This window comes from Tenrec ecaudatus, chromosome 5, assembly GCF_050624435.1.
Source record: "Tenrec ecaudatus isolate mTenEca1 chromosome 5, mTenEca1.hap1, whole genome shotgun sequence".
In the NCBI taxonomy this organism is placed as follows: domain Eukaryota; kingdom Metazoa; phylum Chordata; class Mammalia; order Afrosoricida; family Tenrecidae; genus Tenrec; species Tenrec ecaudatus.
Genome location: NC_134534.1, coordinates 105,170,850 through 105,187,945, shown reverse-complemented (window position 1 = coordinate 105,187,945; position 17,096 = coordinate 105,170,850). Strand labels below are relative to the sequence as shown.

General features: G+C 38.6%; 1 protein-coding gene across 3 annotated transcripts in view; it reads right to left on the bottom strand.

Annotated features, from left to right (window-relative positions):
• The window catches only part of ERCC6L2 (ERCC excision repair 6 like 2), a 167,210-nt gene extending 166,295 nt beyond the window's left edge, over positions 1–915 (bottom strand). For all 3 annotated transcript variants that reach the window (XM_075549800.1, XM_075549802.1, XM_075549803.1), the window contains exon 1: positions 545–915. In XM_075549800.1, coding sequence (XP_075405915.1) covers positions 545–590 — 46 coding nt within the window. In that variant the 5' untranslated portion in view covers positions 591–915. The remainder of the gene's footprint in view (positions 1–544) is intronic.
• Positions 916–17,096: the final 16,181 nt, after the last annotated feature.

The following is a 17,096-nucleotide window of genomic DNA, read 5'->3' as shown; positions in this document are numbered from 1 at the left end:
AAGCTCTAAATCGGGGGCTAAAAGACATCCCAGAAGCTTTATGACAGATGCCTTATACTGGCGTCAAACTTTCTTGTGAGTCTACCAACGGTGTGCTATAAGGCTTTAGGTTGTAACATCATGCATTAAGCTCTTGGTGTAATAAAACTAAACTGAACTAGATGTCTCAACTCTTATTCGCCTACTTAACAACAAAACCTTCTAATCAGTAACAATATTGAGCACTTACTATGTGCCAGACACTTTGTGTTGTGCATACACTGACTCATTCATTAATGCCAGCAATTTTACAGATGAGGAAAGTGCACCAAGATGTTCCAGCAAGTTATTTGTCAAAGCAAGGAAAAGGACCAAGGGCAGTCTGAGTCCAAGTTCACAGCAGTGAATCGGAAAGGATTTATCTCAGCCCTTGAGGGCTGTGTATTCTCCTACAGTTCCTCGGAGGTACTACTGGGTAAACCCTACACACCTACACACGGAGGGTGCTGCTAAGAACGGGTTCACCGAAAGCAGTAAAGCCAAGAGGCGAGCTGGAAGCCTATACCTTTGCGGGCGGTTTCGACGCAGAACTTCGGGTCGGGGCGAGCCATCTGGCAAGGGGGAGGAGCCTAGCAGTGCGGCCGCATTTAAACTGGAAAATCTCCCGCCGCCCTCCGGGCAGCGACGCCCCCTTAGTCCGAAGCCACGGGACGGCGGGGGTCAAATGTAGAGTCTAATGGGTGCCAGAAAAAAGATGGCAGCGTCTGAGGCGACGGCAAAACCGAAGAGCGCTTTGTGCTGCCGACAAGGCAGCGCTCACCAAGTCGTCTCGGGTTCTGCCTCCGCCAACGCTACCACCGCTGCCGACGCGGCCAGGGGGGACGGCGGGACGGAAGCACCGCTCCTGGCTGCTGCGGAGCCTTGCTCGGCAGCGCTACCTTGCAACCTGGACTCCGAAAATCTCGCGAGAACGGGCCTCCGAGCTGTCAGAGAGATCTCGCGAGAACAAAACCAGCGGGTTTTGCCCTGGTGTTCGGAGAGGCGCTTTGGTCTCGTACCGAAAGCCAAGGGTAATTATCGCGATATTTGGGTCGTGCACTGCGAGCGTGTGAATTTGGCTACTGAGAGCCTCTGGCAGGTACCAGAGGTCTGGTCTGCGCATGTTTGGTTAAGCGTCTTAGTTATGAACGGTGGTCATTGGAAAAGAGACCACCGAGTCCATGCGCCTGGCCGTCCGGCTTCTATTTGGTAACTGGCTGTTTTGCCGGACGCCTAGGAACTCGAGACGAGTCCCGCTCAGCTTTATGAGACGCCAGCACTTCGCAGCAATCCCAGTGAGAGCATTCAGCACATTTCCTGCATCACACACCTTGAAGTCCAGTAGATAAGAAAGCACTTTTGTGAGTGCAGAAACTCTTAAATAAAAGGTAAACGCAAAACGTTACGTCCCCGGTTGTTCTTACAGTTCATGTAGGCTAGAAATCTCAACTGGGGTCGCATTTGGCATAAAAGCCAAGACTTGTGTTCATTTAAAGAGGATCTAAAGGAACCTGCCTTACTTCCTTTGCTTATGATCAGTTTCCTCCATCTTTAAATGCTAGCATTATTTTTCTATAGTCCCCTCTCATTTTTGTTTTAAAGGTTTTTTTTGTTTTAAAAGTTTCTCCGGTTTTAAAGATTTGTATATTAGATTGGACCCACACAGTTGATGCAAGATAAACTCCCTATTTCATTGTACACTTAGTAATGTCACAAAGTAACACGTTCATAGATTTTTGTGATTTTAATTTAGTATCTTCATGGGGACTAGGGAATATTCTGCCCTTCACAGGGCCTTAAGGAGAAAAACTATATTGCCATTTATCCAGTAAGTAGGCATCCATTCTTCAACAAATTTAAAAATTAGTATTTTTCATGAAATGCTTCCCTAAAATTTCTATTTGCTTCAAGGAAACATACTGAATGTCCATCAGTTTTTTGATGTAGTGATTTTGTGTATGCCTTCCATCTTCTTTAGCTGCTATCCTCTTTATTCAGTATTTTGTCCACATAATCCTTCGATTACAAGGATTATAACCTGCAACTCAAGTCCTGAATATTTTCTTCAATTCTTTCAGCTTGAGATATACTGAATGTGTTTCCTACTTTTTGGCTTTTCAACTCTGGATCTATGCACATTTCTTTATAATACTTTACTTCTCAAGCTGCCCTTTTGAATTTTCTATTCAACTTTTTAATTTTATCATTTATTCCATTCATTTTAGCTACTCTATGTTCAAGAACACATTTCAGAGTCTCTTCTGGCATCCACTTTAGTCTTTTCTGGATCGTCTATTATTGCTTTCTTCCTGTACAATGTTCTTAATGTCATCCAACAGCTCATGAAGTCTTCTGTCATTAGTGTTCCCTGTTTCAACTCTGTTCTTGAGATGATCTCAAAATTCAGATAGGATACAAAGGTCTTACTTTGACTATTGTGGGCTTGTTTTTATTTTCTTCAAATTCAACCTGAACTCACATATGAACACTTCATGGTCTGTTCCATAATTGGATAGTTGACCTCTGACCTCATTTTGACCGCTGATATTGAGCTTCTCTATTGTCTCTGCCTTCAGATATAGCCAAATTGATTCCTGTGCATTTTGTCTGGTGAGGTCCATGTGTACAATCACTGTTTATAAGAGTGGAGGTCCCAAAAGCTTTACTCCATTTACATAATTAGGTTTGACTCTGTATTCCGCAGACAGCTCTTTCTCAGTCCTAATTTGAGTGCCTTCCAACCTGAGTGACTCATCTTCTGGCACTATATCTGACAGTGTTTCACTGCTAATCCCTCAGAAGTGGACAACTTATTTCTTCTTCGTAGTCTTTTCTTAGTCTGGAAGCTCTGCTGAAGTTCTTGTTGTCAAGGGTTTAATTTTGCTTGGATCTACAACCAGTGTTTCTAGAAGCAGTCATGAAAGTAAATGATATATTTGTGGTAGTTACATAATCAGTTGTCTGTTTGACTATTAAGAGTGAAGGGATAGAATTTAGTCTGTCAATCAGGTCCCAGCTTGATGACTTCATTTGGAACCACTAACGAGATAAATAGCTTACTGGAGACAGGAGACAGGCTCACTCCCTGTGAGACATCCCTGTCTCACAGAGAGAGGCTGATGGAGCCAGGGAAGCCTCATAGAGACCCCTGCCAGCACGGAGATGCTTACAATGCCACCGGATCCACAAGACTTCCCACCTACTGGCCTGTGATCTTCCTGCATTCGGTGACATTGCATGTGTTTCCTGATTCTGAAGAGGATTTTATAGATTGGTATCAGGCATAATGGGCTAATATCAGACTTATGGACTTGATCTGAACTGGGCTGGGATGTTTTTTCAATATTCAATTGCTCTTGTATATAAAGCTCTTTCTTATGCACATGTGAGTGTCTATGAATGTGTTTCTCTAGTCTACCCAGACTATCACAATATTACATTGAACAAACCTGCTGCTCAAGACTTGATGTCACTTTGAAGACAAGTTCATCTGACCCAAGCCATGGTATTTTCAGTTGCCTCGTATGCATGCTAAATTTGTATGATGAATAAGAAAGACAAAGAAAGTAATGAATTTTAATTATGGTATTGACAAAGAGTATTGAAAGTGCCATGGATAGCTAGAAGAACAAACGAGTCTACTTTGGAAGAAATATAACCAGAATGCTCCTTAGAAGTGAGGATAGCAAGGCGTCATCTCCCTTGCTTTGAACATGTTAGCAGGAGAAAAAGCCCCTGGAAAAGGACATCGTGTTTGCTAAAATAGAAGTCCAGGAGCCTTGGTGGTGTAGTGGTTACACATCAGTGCTGCTAACTTCACCATCAGTGATTCAAATCCAACTGCTGCTCCGCAAGAGAAAGATAAAAGTTTCTACTCCCATAAAGAGTTACATTCTTCAAAGCCCACAGGAGCAGTTCTACTCTGCCCTATAGTGTTGCTATGAGTCGGAATGGATATGATGGCAGTGGAGGGGGAAAGTAGGTCAGCAAAAGAGAAGAAGACCATCAAGGAGATGGATTGACACATTGGCAGCAACGATGAGCTCAAACATAATTGTAAGGATGGTGCTGGACTAAGCAGTGTTTCGTCCTGTTGCAATACGGTCATGAGTTACAATCAACTCAGTGGCATTTAACAACAGTCACAAACATGTATGTCTAAAAGAAACATCTAATTCATCCGTTATGTGTGAGACTGGCTAAACCACTTAACCTCTTTTACCCATAAAATAAGGTAGACTATCTTAAAGGGGTTATTGTAAGAAATAATTATATACACATTGTGGTGACTCAACTGTTAAGCTTGTTTCTGAGTATATTTGATGTGCTGATTAAGGGGGGAGGGGAGAGGAAGGCACTAGTTTCCCCTGCCACCTCTAGGCTTTGAGATGCAGACATATGCCATATAACACTGATCATGTTGCTCACCCCTAAAAAATCAGAGTATTTTAATGTAGTGTTAGCGAACTGAGCTACAGGAGGTGCACCCCATCTTTATTTAAAGTAGTTTGCATTGTACTAAATATTTACAACGTTATACTTCACATGGTGCCTTTGAACCAAAGATATATTTGAATTGTGCAAATTACATAAACTTGGAATCCCCCCCACCTTGCAGGCAGTTCCTATAAGAGTTACTGTACTGGTGGTGTAGTTGTTATGTGATGGCTGTGATCTGCATGGTCAGCAGTTGTAAACCACCAGCAGCTCTGTGGGAGAAAGACTGGGCTTTCTGCTCCCAGAAGCAGTTAAAGTCAGTCTCAGACCCACAGTGGGTCACTGTGAGTCAGCATTGACTCGATGGCAGTGAGTATAATAAATAATGTGCCCTGATGGTGTAGTGGGTTATATGTTTGGCTGATAACCACAAGGTCGGCTAGTCAAACCCTGCAGCCACTCCACAAGAGAAAGATGAGACTTTCTGTTCCCATAAAGATTTACAGCCTCAGAAATCCGGAAGAGAAGTTCCTTCTCTGTCTTATAGTGTCACCTTGAGACATATAATCAGCTGACTAGTAGTGAGTTTGATATAATGTGCTGAAACCCCAAATGTTTCTGTTAGAGTTTAAGCTCGATTAAAATTAAAGAGCTCAAGTCTTGTTATAAGATGGCACAACTATTCCACGAGTACACGGTAACTATTAAAGAAAACTTTAAATTTCCTTATACAGAAGGTTGGAGTCAGCTTCACCTCTGAAATATTGAACCTGAATGATCCATTGACTTCTGTATTGAAAATGTGTCTGGAATGTTTACTATTTGAAGGAGAAAAATTTTAAGCTTCAAAAGATTTATGAAAAATGCTATAAAGTCTTATATTTTCAACACTTTAAATTGCCCTCACACCTTGCATATATGTGCCTTTTCAGTTCCTTTTATTTTCCACTCTTTTCAAGGTGTGTTCTGGCTCTGCAGTTTCCAACTTAAAGTCTCTCTAGATTGCACGGCCTTCTACCAAAAAGAGAAACCCGCTGCCGTCTAATAGATTCTAACTCAGAGCGACCCAATGGGGCAGAGAAGAACGCTCCCTTTTGCTTCCCAAACCCTTAAATCTTCTAACGACTGCAGTGACTGGTGGATCTGAACCAATGAATGACTTTATGATTGGCAGCTCAATGTGTAACCAATTAGCAATGCATCCATAGACAGCTTCCCTAAGAAGTCATTTAATACCTGATTCTTTTTCAAATATTTCTTTACCTTTTTAGCTTATCCTGTAATTTGTGGGTCAGAATTTTTCTTATATTTAAAACTAGGTTGATAAATCAATAAATCAGTATATCTTTAACTAAAAATATAATGAAATATAATAGCTAAGAAACTAGAGTTGATATGCATTTTTCTGTATCAGCATCCCAAATGATACCAAGAAGAGGCTGTGATAATTAAATAAAACCCTAAAAGCAATACCTGGTTCATAGTAAGAAAAATATCTATTGTTATTACTGTTGTTATCAATAGAAAGCATCTACTTGACATTCTACGTAGCTATTCTGCAAGGCTATTGCTTTAATATTTCGACTAATAGTTCATCATGTTATTAATTGAGATTAGAATATCAGGCTTAATTCCAAAATAATACACCTTGCATTGTAAGATAAGTAATATTCAACTTAAAACAAAAACACTTCTTGATGCTTAGGGATGATGTAGTGACTCTGAAGAAGATAGGAAAGTATTCATTGAAAGAAAGATGTCCAGGATATTAAGGAAAATTAACCCTCAGTGACATTGAATAAACAGTGTAGGGAATAAATGAATTTATATTCTTTTAACATCCAGCATCTTGTGAAATTTAAACTGAATATTAATGGAAATAATACATGTTGAAATGTGTAAGAAATTGTTAAGTAGAGGGTAATAAATGCTTATATTGGAAAAATAACAAAAGTTGAAAATTGATATTGTAAGCATCCAACTGGATTACAAAAAGAACAAACTAATACTACAAGTACATGAAAAGAAATGCTAAAGAGCTAAGCACTACTTGGTCCTGCAGTAATCTCACAGTAATCGAGCCCATTGTTACACACAGTATCAACCTATCCTATTAAGAGTCTTTTTCATTGACTCTTTACTAAGCATGATGCTCATGAAGAATATTCAAAGAACTATGGACCAACAAAAAGAAAAAGTTCTGTCTTGGAAGAAGTACAGCCATAATGCTTCGCAGAAGCAAGGTTGACATACTTTGGACATGTTATCAGGAGAGACCAGTCCCTAGAAAAGGACGTCACTTGGTACAGGCAGCAAAAAAGAGGATGACCTTCCACAAGATGGATTGATTAGTGATTGCAACAAGGTGCTTGAACATAATAACAATTGTGAGGATGGCTCAGGACCAGGTAGTGCTGTGTTTTGTTTTGCATATGACCAGTATGAGTCGGAACCAACTTAATGGTACTGAATAGCAACAATAACCCTTCCTCCACAGAATTGGAATTCTCTGCTCTTTAATTTATACTGCATCAAAATGGAAGTTTTGGCATCCTTGCCGGACTCATATCCTGTTCCTAAAATCTAAAGGGGTAAGATTGGGCTGTAGGATGGATGGCTGACATTTCCCAATAAAAATATAGAAGAGTACTACCCTCAAAGAATGTGCCCGTGCATTGTTGTGACAAAAAACAGTTCCTCTGCTCAGCTTTCCTGGCCTTTCCCCACCAATTCAATTTTCATAAAACTTCTTTCTAATAAGCTCCCAAAGTACATAATCATACTATGTACTTTGAAATACTCTATTAATATTATCCATCAGATGTTACACACACACACACAAACACACACAGTCTCCATAACCTTCTAAACTGACCTGTCTGAAACTTAGCTGGCCCAACTAGTACCCTCAGAAGCCCACATGTTGATTGGATCTTTTTCCCTTTGTTTTTAAAAGACACTCTCAAGACTAAGACAAAGCTATTACTGGGAGAACATGTCACAGTCATCACTGGCTGAATAGATATGCTTGAATACATTCTGTTTGATTTTTTAAAAGGATAATTCTGATACCAAACCAAGCAGAGACACCATTTAAAAATTGTAGGCCAATATCCCTCATGACCATGATGCAAAATTCTCAACAAAGTCTTACTAAATACAATCTAACAACATATAAAAAAAATGATATATCATGACCAAGTGGGATTTGTACTAGGTATTCAAGGATGGTTCAATATTAGAAAAACAAGCAACATAATCCATTTCATAATAAAAATAAAAGAACTACCTGATCATATCAATCAATTAATTAAAACACTCGACAAGGTATAACAATCATTCTTGACATTTTTGTTAATGCTCAAAATATAGAATGGAAATTCCTTATAATTAAAAACATGTGAGTGGGTACCCCAAAATAAACAGATTTTTTTTCAAAGCTATGTATTTCCTTTTTTTTTTTATTTTTACAAAACCACCTTAATACCTTCAAAGTACTCTCCATCATACTTAATACATTTGTCAAAGCTGTGATTTCATTCTTGGAAACATTTTTCAAACTCATCTGTTTGGATGGCTAACAACACCTCCCTTGTTTTTATCTTCACCTCTTCTACATCATCAATTGGTGGTCCTTTCATGTCCCTCTTAATTTGCAGAAACAAAAAGAAGTCCTATGAAGTGAGGTCAGGTTAGTAAGGTACCTGAGGCAAAAGAGGCATGCTGTTTGGGGCCCAAAACTGGAGCACTGAGATGGCTACATGAGAAGGTACATTGTCTTGCAGGCAAACCCAGCCCCCTGTGTGTCACAAATCAGGCCTTTTTTTTTTGTCACACACTGTTATGCAATCTTTTTAGAACCTCTAAATAGAAAGCTTGATTAACAGTCTGATATGCTGGAATGAACTCCAAGTGCACTACAAGTCGACATTTTTGTCCCTTCGGGAAGTTGATGGACTTCCAGAATAAGGTTTGCCATCAATCAACATTTTTCCTTTTGTGAAATGAGAACCGCTTGTACACTTGAGTTTTTCCCACAGCGCTGTGCTTGTAAGTTGTGTTCAACATCACAAGAGATTCTGTGGCATTTTTCCCAAGCGGGAAACAAAATGCCACAGCTGTACACTGTTCTCTCAACTCTGCCATCACAAAAATCAAGGTTCAAGTGAAACTGCATTTACAAAAAAATTCCCTGTGACCAGAGAGAACCTTCCCAGGTGATGGCATTGGATGCACTAATTCAAAGCTAGTTGCTTGATGCTCACTTAGCAGGAAAAATGTATAACGTTCTACTTCGCCCTGCCCAATTGCGGTTTTGGGGGTTACCCCATGGCATGTACTTAACCAATGAGTGCATCCACCACTTATCTGTCACTTTGGCATACTGTGGTGGCTTCTGTGATGCTGGGAGCTATGCCACTGGTATTCCAAATGCCAGCACAGTCACCCAAAGCAAACAGGTGTCAGCAGAGCTTCCAGTCTAAGAGCAGACAATGAATGACTTGGCTACCCACTTCAGAGGAAGGAGTCACTGAAAACATGTATACTTTTGAAAAATGGCCAGATACTGATGGTCTAATGAATGGAAGCAAAACATTATTGGAGATAGTGTCGAAGGATGGGACATTCAGGGTGTTGGCCATGATTCAGGTAAACCCTGTGAGCGTGAAACCTTTGCAGTCTTCCTTTGCTGTTAGGGCATGACTCAAGGTAAGGAGAAACAGTTACAAAAGTCTGATAATGACAAGAACTTGGAATGCACCAAGTATGAATTTGGAAAATTGGAACACTTCAAAAGTGAAATGGAATGCATAAAGATCAATATTCTAGGCATTAAGATGCTGGAATTGACTGGTATTGGCCATTTTGAATCAGAAAACCATGTGGTTTACTATGCCTGAAATAACAATCAAAGGGAATGCCATGGCATCAAAAAGAGCATATGCCAAAATGATTCTTGAAGTACAATTCTGTCTGTGAAAGGATTTTATCTATCTGCCTTCAAGAAAATCCAATCAATACAATTATTATTCAGATGTATGCACCAACCACAAAAACTAGTGATGAAGAAATTGAATAATTCTATCAATAATTTCATCAGAAATTGATCAAAAATACAATCAATGTACATTGATAATGATTGAAAATTGGAATGCAAAAGTTGGAAACAAATTTAAAGGAACAATAGTTGTAAAATATCTTGGTAATAGAAACAAAGCTAGAAAGCATGTGATAGAACTCTGTTCATAACAAACTTTTTTTCAACAACACAAAAGGGGATTATGCAGATGGACTTCTCCAGATGGAATATGCAGAAATCAAATTGACAATATCTTAGGGAAGAGATGATGGAGAAGTTCAATATCATCAGCTAAAACCAGGCCAGGGGCTGTGGAACAGACCATCAATTGTTCACATGTAAGTTTAGGATAAAGCAGAAGAAAATTAAAACAAGTCCATGAGAGCCAAAATGTGACCTTGATTCTACCCCACCTGAATTTAGAGAACATCTCACAGACAGACTTGCTTCATTGAGCACTGACAGAAGACCTACAGAGCTGTGGGAGGGCATCAAGAACATCATTCATTAAAACAAGCAAAAGGCCAATAAACGGTAAAGAAATAAAAGCTCAAAATGAATGTCAGAAGACTGAAACTTGCTCTTAATCATAGAGTAGCTAAAGCAAATGGGAAAAAATGAATTAAAAGAGTTGAATAGAAATTTTTAAAGGGCAGCTTGAGAAGACAAAACCAAATATTATAATGAAATGTGCAAAGACCTAGAGTTAGAAACCCAAAAGGAAAGAACACTGTCAGCAGATCTAAGCTGAAAAAACTTCAAGCCCAGCTTTGCAATGCTGAAAGATTCTATGGCCAGATATTGAATGATACAGAAAGAGTCATAAGAAGGTGAAAAGAATATATACTGAATGGGTGCACCAAACAGAACTAGTCGACATTCCATCATTTCAGGAGGTGGCATATGAAGAAGAACCGATAGTGCTGAATGAAGAACTTCAAGCTGCACTGAAAGCATTAGCCATAAACAAGACTCCAGGAATTGATGGGGTATTCACTGAAATGTTTCAACAAGCTGATGAAGCAATGGTCCATGCCAGAAAATTCTGAAGACAGCTGCTGGGCCAACTGACTGGAAGAGATGCATATTTATCCATTTCAAAGAAATGATAGTTACTTTTGTTTTATTGACTGTCCCAAGGCATTTGGCTATGTCAATCATAACAAACTATAGATACCCTTCAGGAGAATGGGAATCCCAGAACACTTCATTATGCTCATACAGAACTTGTACATGGATCAAGAGGCAGTGTGGGAATGGAACAAGGGAATATTGCATGGTTTAAAATCAGGAAAAGTGTGCAACAAGATGGTATCCTCTCACCCTACTTTTCAATCGTATTGTGAAAAAAATAATCAGATTGAGCTATCTTACATGAAGAAGGATGTTTCATCAAGTTTGGGTGGATGTTTATTAACAACTTCCTATATGCAGATAAGACAACTTTGGTTGGTGAAAGCAAGGAGGAATTGAAGCAGTTGCTGATGAAGATCAAAGAATGCAGCCTTAAATATTAATACAACTCATTGTAAAGAAGACTGAAATACAACTGGACCAATAGGTAACGTCATTATAAAGGGAGAAACGTTTGAAGTTGGCAAAGAGCTTTTCTTGCGAGGATCCACAATCAGTGCTCATGGAAGCAGTTGTCAAGAGATGAAGGGATGTACTTCATTGGATAACTCTGCTGCACAAGACCTGTATCGAGTTTTGAAAAGCAAGGATGATACTTTGAGGACTAAGGTTCACCTGACCCAAGCCACCATATTTTCAGTGTCCTCATATGCATGTTAAAGTTGGACATTGAATAAAGAATAACAAATAATAATTAATGCATTTGAATTGTGGTGCTGGAGAAGAATGTTGAAAGTACCACGGACTGCTAAAAGACAAATATATTTATCTTGGAAGAAGTATGGCCAGGGTGATCCTTAGAGGCATGGATGGAGAGAGACTTCATCCTACATACTTTGGACATGTTGTCAGGAGAGAGCAGTCCTGGGAGAGGGACATCATGTTTGATAGAGTAGAGGGTCAGTAAAAAAGATATGGCTGCAACAGTATGCTCCAACACGGGGACAATTGTGAGGATGGCTCTGCACTGAGTGATATTTCATAATGTTGTGCATAAATTTGCCTTCGGTCAGAACTGCCTCAATGGCATCTAACAACAAATTAACAATAATGGCTAATAATAATCTCAGAGGAGAAAAAGTGAAAGCATTCTCCTTTCAAATAAGAACCATACAAGGATGACCTTTATAACCACATTTATTCAGCATTGTGCTGGAAGCCATAGCCAGAGCTATAAAACAAGGAAGTAAATTAAAGGCCTATAAATTGGAAAGAAGCAATACTCTATGTGAAGATTATATGATCTTATACATAGAAAATTCCAAACACCAAGTAAGAAAATTACTGGAACTTATATTGAGTCAAGAGACAATGTAAGGTCAACACACAAAAATAAGTCGGATCCCTTTACAATAAGAGAGAACTCTGAAAAAGAAATCAGGCAAACAGCTACTATTTATAATAGCTGCCCAAACAATGTGATATTTAGGAATAAATCTAATCAGAGAAGCCAAAGACTTGTACAAAGAAAACTACAAAATGTTATTACAAGAAATCAAAAGAGGCCAACATAAATAAATATACCATGCTCATGGATAGGAAGTCTTAACATTGTGAAAATGTCAATATTACCTGAAGCAATCTAAAGATATATAACAATCTTGACCCAGATTCCAGCAACATTCTTTAAAGTAATGAAAAAACAAATGATCCGTTTTTATTTATTTTTAATGATTTTATTTGGGGCTCACAATTCTTATCATAATCCATACATACATCCATTGTGTCAAACACATTTGTACATTTGTTGCCATCATCATTCTCAAAATATTTGCTTTCTACTTGAGCCCTTAATATCAGCTCATTTTTCCCCTTCCGTCCCTATTCCCCCCTTCCTTAGGAACCCTTCATAATTCATAAATTATTATTTTGCCATATCTTACACTGTCCCATGTCTCCCTTCGCCCACTTTTCTGCTGTCCATCCCCCAGGGAGGAGGCTATACATAGATTCTTGTAATTGGTTCCCCCTTTCTACCACACCTTCCCTCCACCCTCCAGGTATCATCACTGGTCCTGAAGGGGTCATCTTTCCTGGATTCCCTATGTTTCCAGTTACTATCTGTACCAATGTACATCTTCTGGTCTAGCCAGATTTGTAAAGTAGAATTGGGATCATTATAGTGGGGGGAGGAGATGAACCAGTCAGGGTGTAGGGTAGCAACAATAAAACATATAACTTTCCTCTAGTTCTTAAATCAATTTTATAGGAAAAAGAATGAGAAACCTGGATAATCAAAGCATTTATAAAGAAGATTAAAGTAGGAGGCCTCAGTTTCCAATCTCAAAACCTATTACAAAGCCACAGTAGCCAAACAACCTGCTACCCTTTCAGCATCAGACACATAGATCAATGGAATGTACAAAAATCTGATCTTTGATAGAGGCCTGAAATTCATTAAGTAGGGAAGAGATACCATTTTTTTAACAAATAGTGCTGGCAAAATTACTTTCCAGCATTCAGATTATTTTCTTGGCATACAGATTTAATAAGTATGGTGAACAGATACAACCCTGACACACACCTTCCCTTATTTTTATCACAAAATATCCCTTTGTTCTATGTAAACTACTGAAATCTTGGTCTATGTGCAATTTGCACTGGAGCATAATTATTTGTTCCGGAATTCTCATTTTTTAAAATATTATCCATTCTTTGTGATGATGCATATAGTCAAATGTTTTAGGATAGTCAATAAAATACAAGTGAACTCTTTCTAGTATTGTCTAATTTCAGCTAAGATTAAGCTAACATCATAAATATATCCCTTGTTCCATGTCCTCTTTTAAATGTAGCGTGAATTTCTTCTCATTCCTTATCAGTGTACTGCTGCAACCATATTTGAATTTTCTTCAGCATATTTTTACTCACATGCTTTGTAACTTGTATGTGATATTGTTAGATAATTTCTGCATTGTGTTTGCTTTGGGATGAGCACAAATGTGGGTCTCTTACAATTAGTTGACCCGGTAACTACTGCTTTCCAAATTTCTTGCCATAGATGATCACTTTCAGCATTGTTGGTTTAAACATCTCAGTTGGTGTGTTAGTCTGGGTTGACTAGAGAAACAAATTCGCAGACACTTATATGTGTATAGCTTTGTAAACAAGAGCAATTGAATATTGAGAAAATATCCCAGCCCAGTCCAGGTCAAGTTCATGAATCCCATATTAGCCCATATGTCCGTTACCAGTCGATAAATTCTTCTTCAGATTCATGCAGCACATGCAATGATGCTGAATGCAAGAAGAAAGATCACAGCCCAGTGGGTGGAAAGTCTTGTGGATCCAGTGGTGGTGGAAACATCTCAGTGCTGCCAAGAGTTCTCCATGTGGCTCCTCCAGCTCCAAAGCTCTGGCTACATCAGTGTAGCTCTTCCAGGTTTGTCGTCAGTAAAGTCTGGCAGGGAGTATGTGAGTGCCCCGCCTCCAGCAAGCTATTTATCTCCTTAGCACCTCCAAATGAGGTCATCAAGCTGCAACCTGATTGACAGACCAAACTATACCCTTTAACTCTTATCGTCTCAAATTGACAACAGATTATGTAACTACCACAGTTGGTCTTCCATCAATTTTTGGAGCCTTATTTTTCAATGTACATTGGATTCTTTAACATCATCAGTTCTTGATCATATGCTACCTCCTTGAATGCCAGCCTTTTTCTTTTTTGGGGTGTGGTACTCTGACTTTGTGTACACTGTCAATAATCTATTGATTCTTACAGCATTATTCAACATTTTGCCCATATTCAACTTTTGCAACTTAAGGCTTGAATCTGTTCTTCAATTCTTTAAGCTTGATGAATGCCAAGTGTCTTCTTCACTTTTGGTTTTCTATCTCCAAGTCTTTTCACATTTCATTACAATACTTAGCTGTGCCTTCTTGAACTGCCTTTTTAAATCTTTTTCCCTCTTTTACCTCATAATTTCTTCCATTTGCCTTAGATACTCTATTTTCAAGAACAAGTGTCAGAATTTCTATAGATAACCATATGATTTCTCTCTTTCTGCCCCCGCCCTTTTTTAAAATGACCTTTTGGGTTCTTTTTTATATGATGTCATTTATGTCACTTCGCAATTCATCTGTTCACTAGTATGATAGTTAGGTTTATTCTGCCAACTAGGCTTCCATAGGAACATGCAGGCAGAATTTAATCAAGTTGCAGCTTGATTGGAGGGCAACCGAGATAAATACTTTCCAAGGCCTGCATCCCCTCTCTCTTCCTCCTTGGTGATTAAACCAGTGTTCTGCTGTGTGAGCTGGTTCTTTGCCTCAAACATGTACTGTACTCGAGTTGGCCTAGCCAACCTATAGATTGTGTTGCCTTGCCGTGCATCACTGAGGCTCTTTTCGAGACCGGCTTCGCCATGTTTGAGCTCACTAGAGTTCAAGATCCCATTGGGGCCTGAGCTCACTGAACTCACTAAGCTTACTCTTGGTGCTACTGACGGTTGCTGCTACACCCTGCTGCCTGCTGGCTGTGGGGCCAACTTTGCCTGTCTTGCCTGAGGGCAGACTTTACTTTCTACTTCCTTGACTTTGATCAGCAGCATAAGTGAGTTGAAGGACCTTCAGTATATTAATTGTTCCACAAAAGTGAGTTAAACTGAGCCCTCTGTACTGCTGTGTGGAATAATTCACCCTTATATTCCTTCTTGCTGTATAAACCTATCTATCTGTCTATCTATCTATTCATCTATTCATACATGTCCTGGTTTTGTTTTTCTAGAGAACGCTACCTAGCAATAATAGTGTCCATTAGGTCAAATATGTTCTTGAGATGGTCTCTAAATTTATGTGAGATACTCAAGGTTGTACTTTGGCTTTCATGGATTTGTTTTCATTTTCTCCAGCCTCAACTTGAACTTATATACAGACAATTGATGTTCTATACTTTAGTTGGTCTTGGCTTTGTTTTGATAGATAGTATTGAGTTTCTCTATTGTCTTTGCTCATATGTAGTTACTTCTTAAAACATTACCCCCCCACAAAAACTAATGTCATGGATTCTGACTGATAGTGACCTTTTTCACTAGAATTATTAGTATTTGAGAATACCCCTCCAAAGAAAAGGACCAGGTCCAAGCAGTTGTTCAGGCAAATTCTACCAAATAGATAGAGGATTTGTATATAAACCCTTCAAGAGAATACTAATGAACCCTGGTGGTGTAGTGGTTAAGCACTGGACTATAATCCTCTTAGTGGGCATTTCAAAATTGCCACAGCCTTGTTGAAGAAAGATTGGGCTTTTTACTCCATAAAGAGTTATAGTCTCCGAAACCCACAGGAGGTCACTCTGGGTCAGCATTGACTCAATAGCAATGGGAGAGAATACTAGAATAAACAATCAAAAAGGAAGATTCCCCAAGTTATTTGATAAATTTGGTGAAATCTTAATAGCAAAGTTTAATAAGGACAGCAAGAGAGATGAAAATTATAAGCCAGTTTTACATATCATCAAAAGCATAAAAATTCTAAACAAAATAATAGTGAACTGAATCTCACTTTGAGTAATAATAGCCATAATAATCAAAGGAGTATATTATGTTCAAGATAAGATTATCTTGAGGATGGTAATAAAATTTGAATTTTCATTGTCTACTAGTGCAATTTACTGCACTAAGGGATTAAAGAAGAAAAATGCTAAGATCATCGTAATAGCTATAGATATATAAGCTTTCTAGGTTAAATGGTATTCAAAATACACAGTGGCCAACCACAGCAATGTACTTGAACATACCAATGATCATAAAGATGGTCAGAAATTGGAAACATTTCTCTTGTAAATGGAGTCAATATGAGTTGGAGCTGACTCAACAACTAGCAACAATTAACATTCCTAAAATAACAGTAGAAAGAACCTCTGCTAACTTGATGAAATGTGTATTCCAAATGTAAGGAGTCCTTGCGGCACAGTGTTTAAGAATTCAGCTGGAAGCTGAGAGGTTGGTGGGTTTGAGCCTATCAGCTGCTCTATAGGTGAAAGATGAGTCAATCTGCATCTATAAAAATTTACAACCTTGGAAACTATAGGACAGTTCTATTCTATACTGTAGAGTTACTGTCAATCAGAATCAACTCAATCACAATGGGTTCTGTTTAATTCCAAACTTGCAGCAAATATTATGCATCTACTCCTCACTTACTATCTAGCTATCTCATATTTCACATTTACAACAATAGTAAAAAATATACTGTCTATGTTGTACATTAATGGTACACACCTCATTGTAATGGATGCCAAGGTCCTAAGCAAGACCAACATTGGCTGTGATGGTTAAGATTATGTGCTCAACTAGACCATGATTACCAGTGGTTTGACAGATATGTAATTTTGTGATTTGGCAGCCATGTAGTCATTCTCAATTTTGTGACCTAATATAGACATCTTCTGTATTCACATAATGCCAATTAGACCTAACTATCT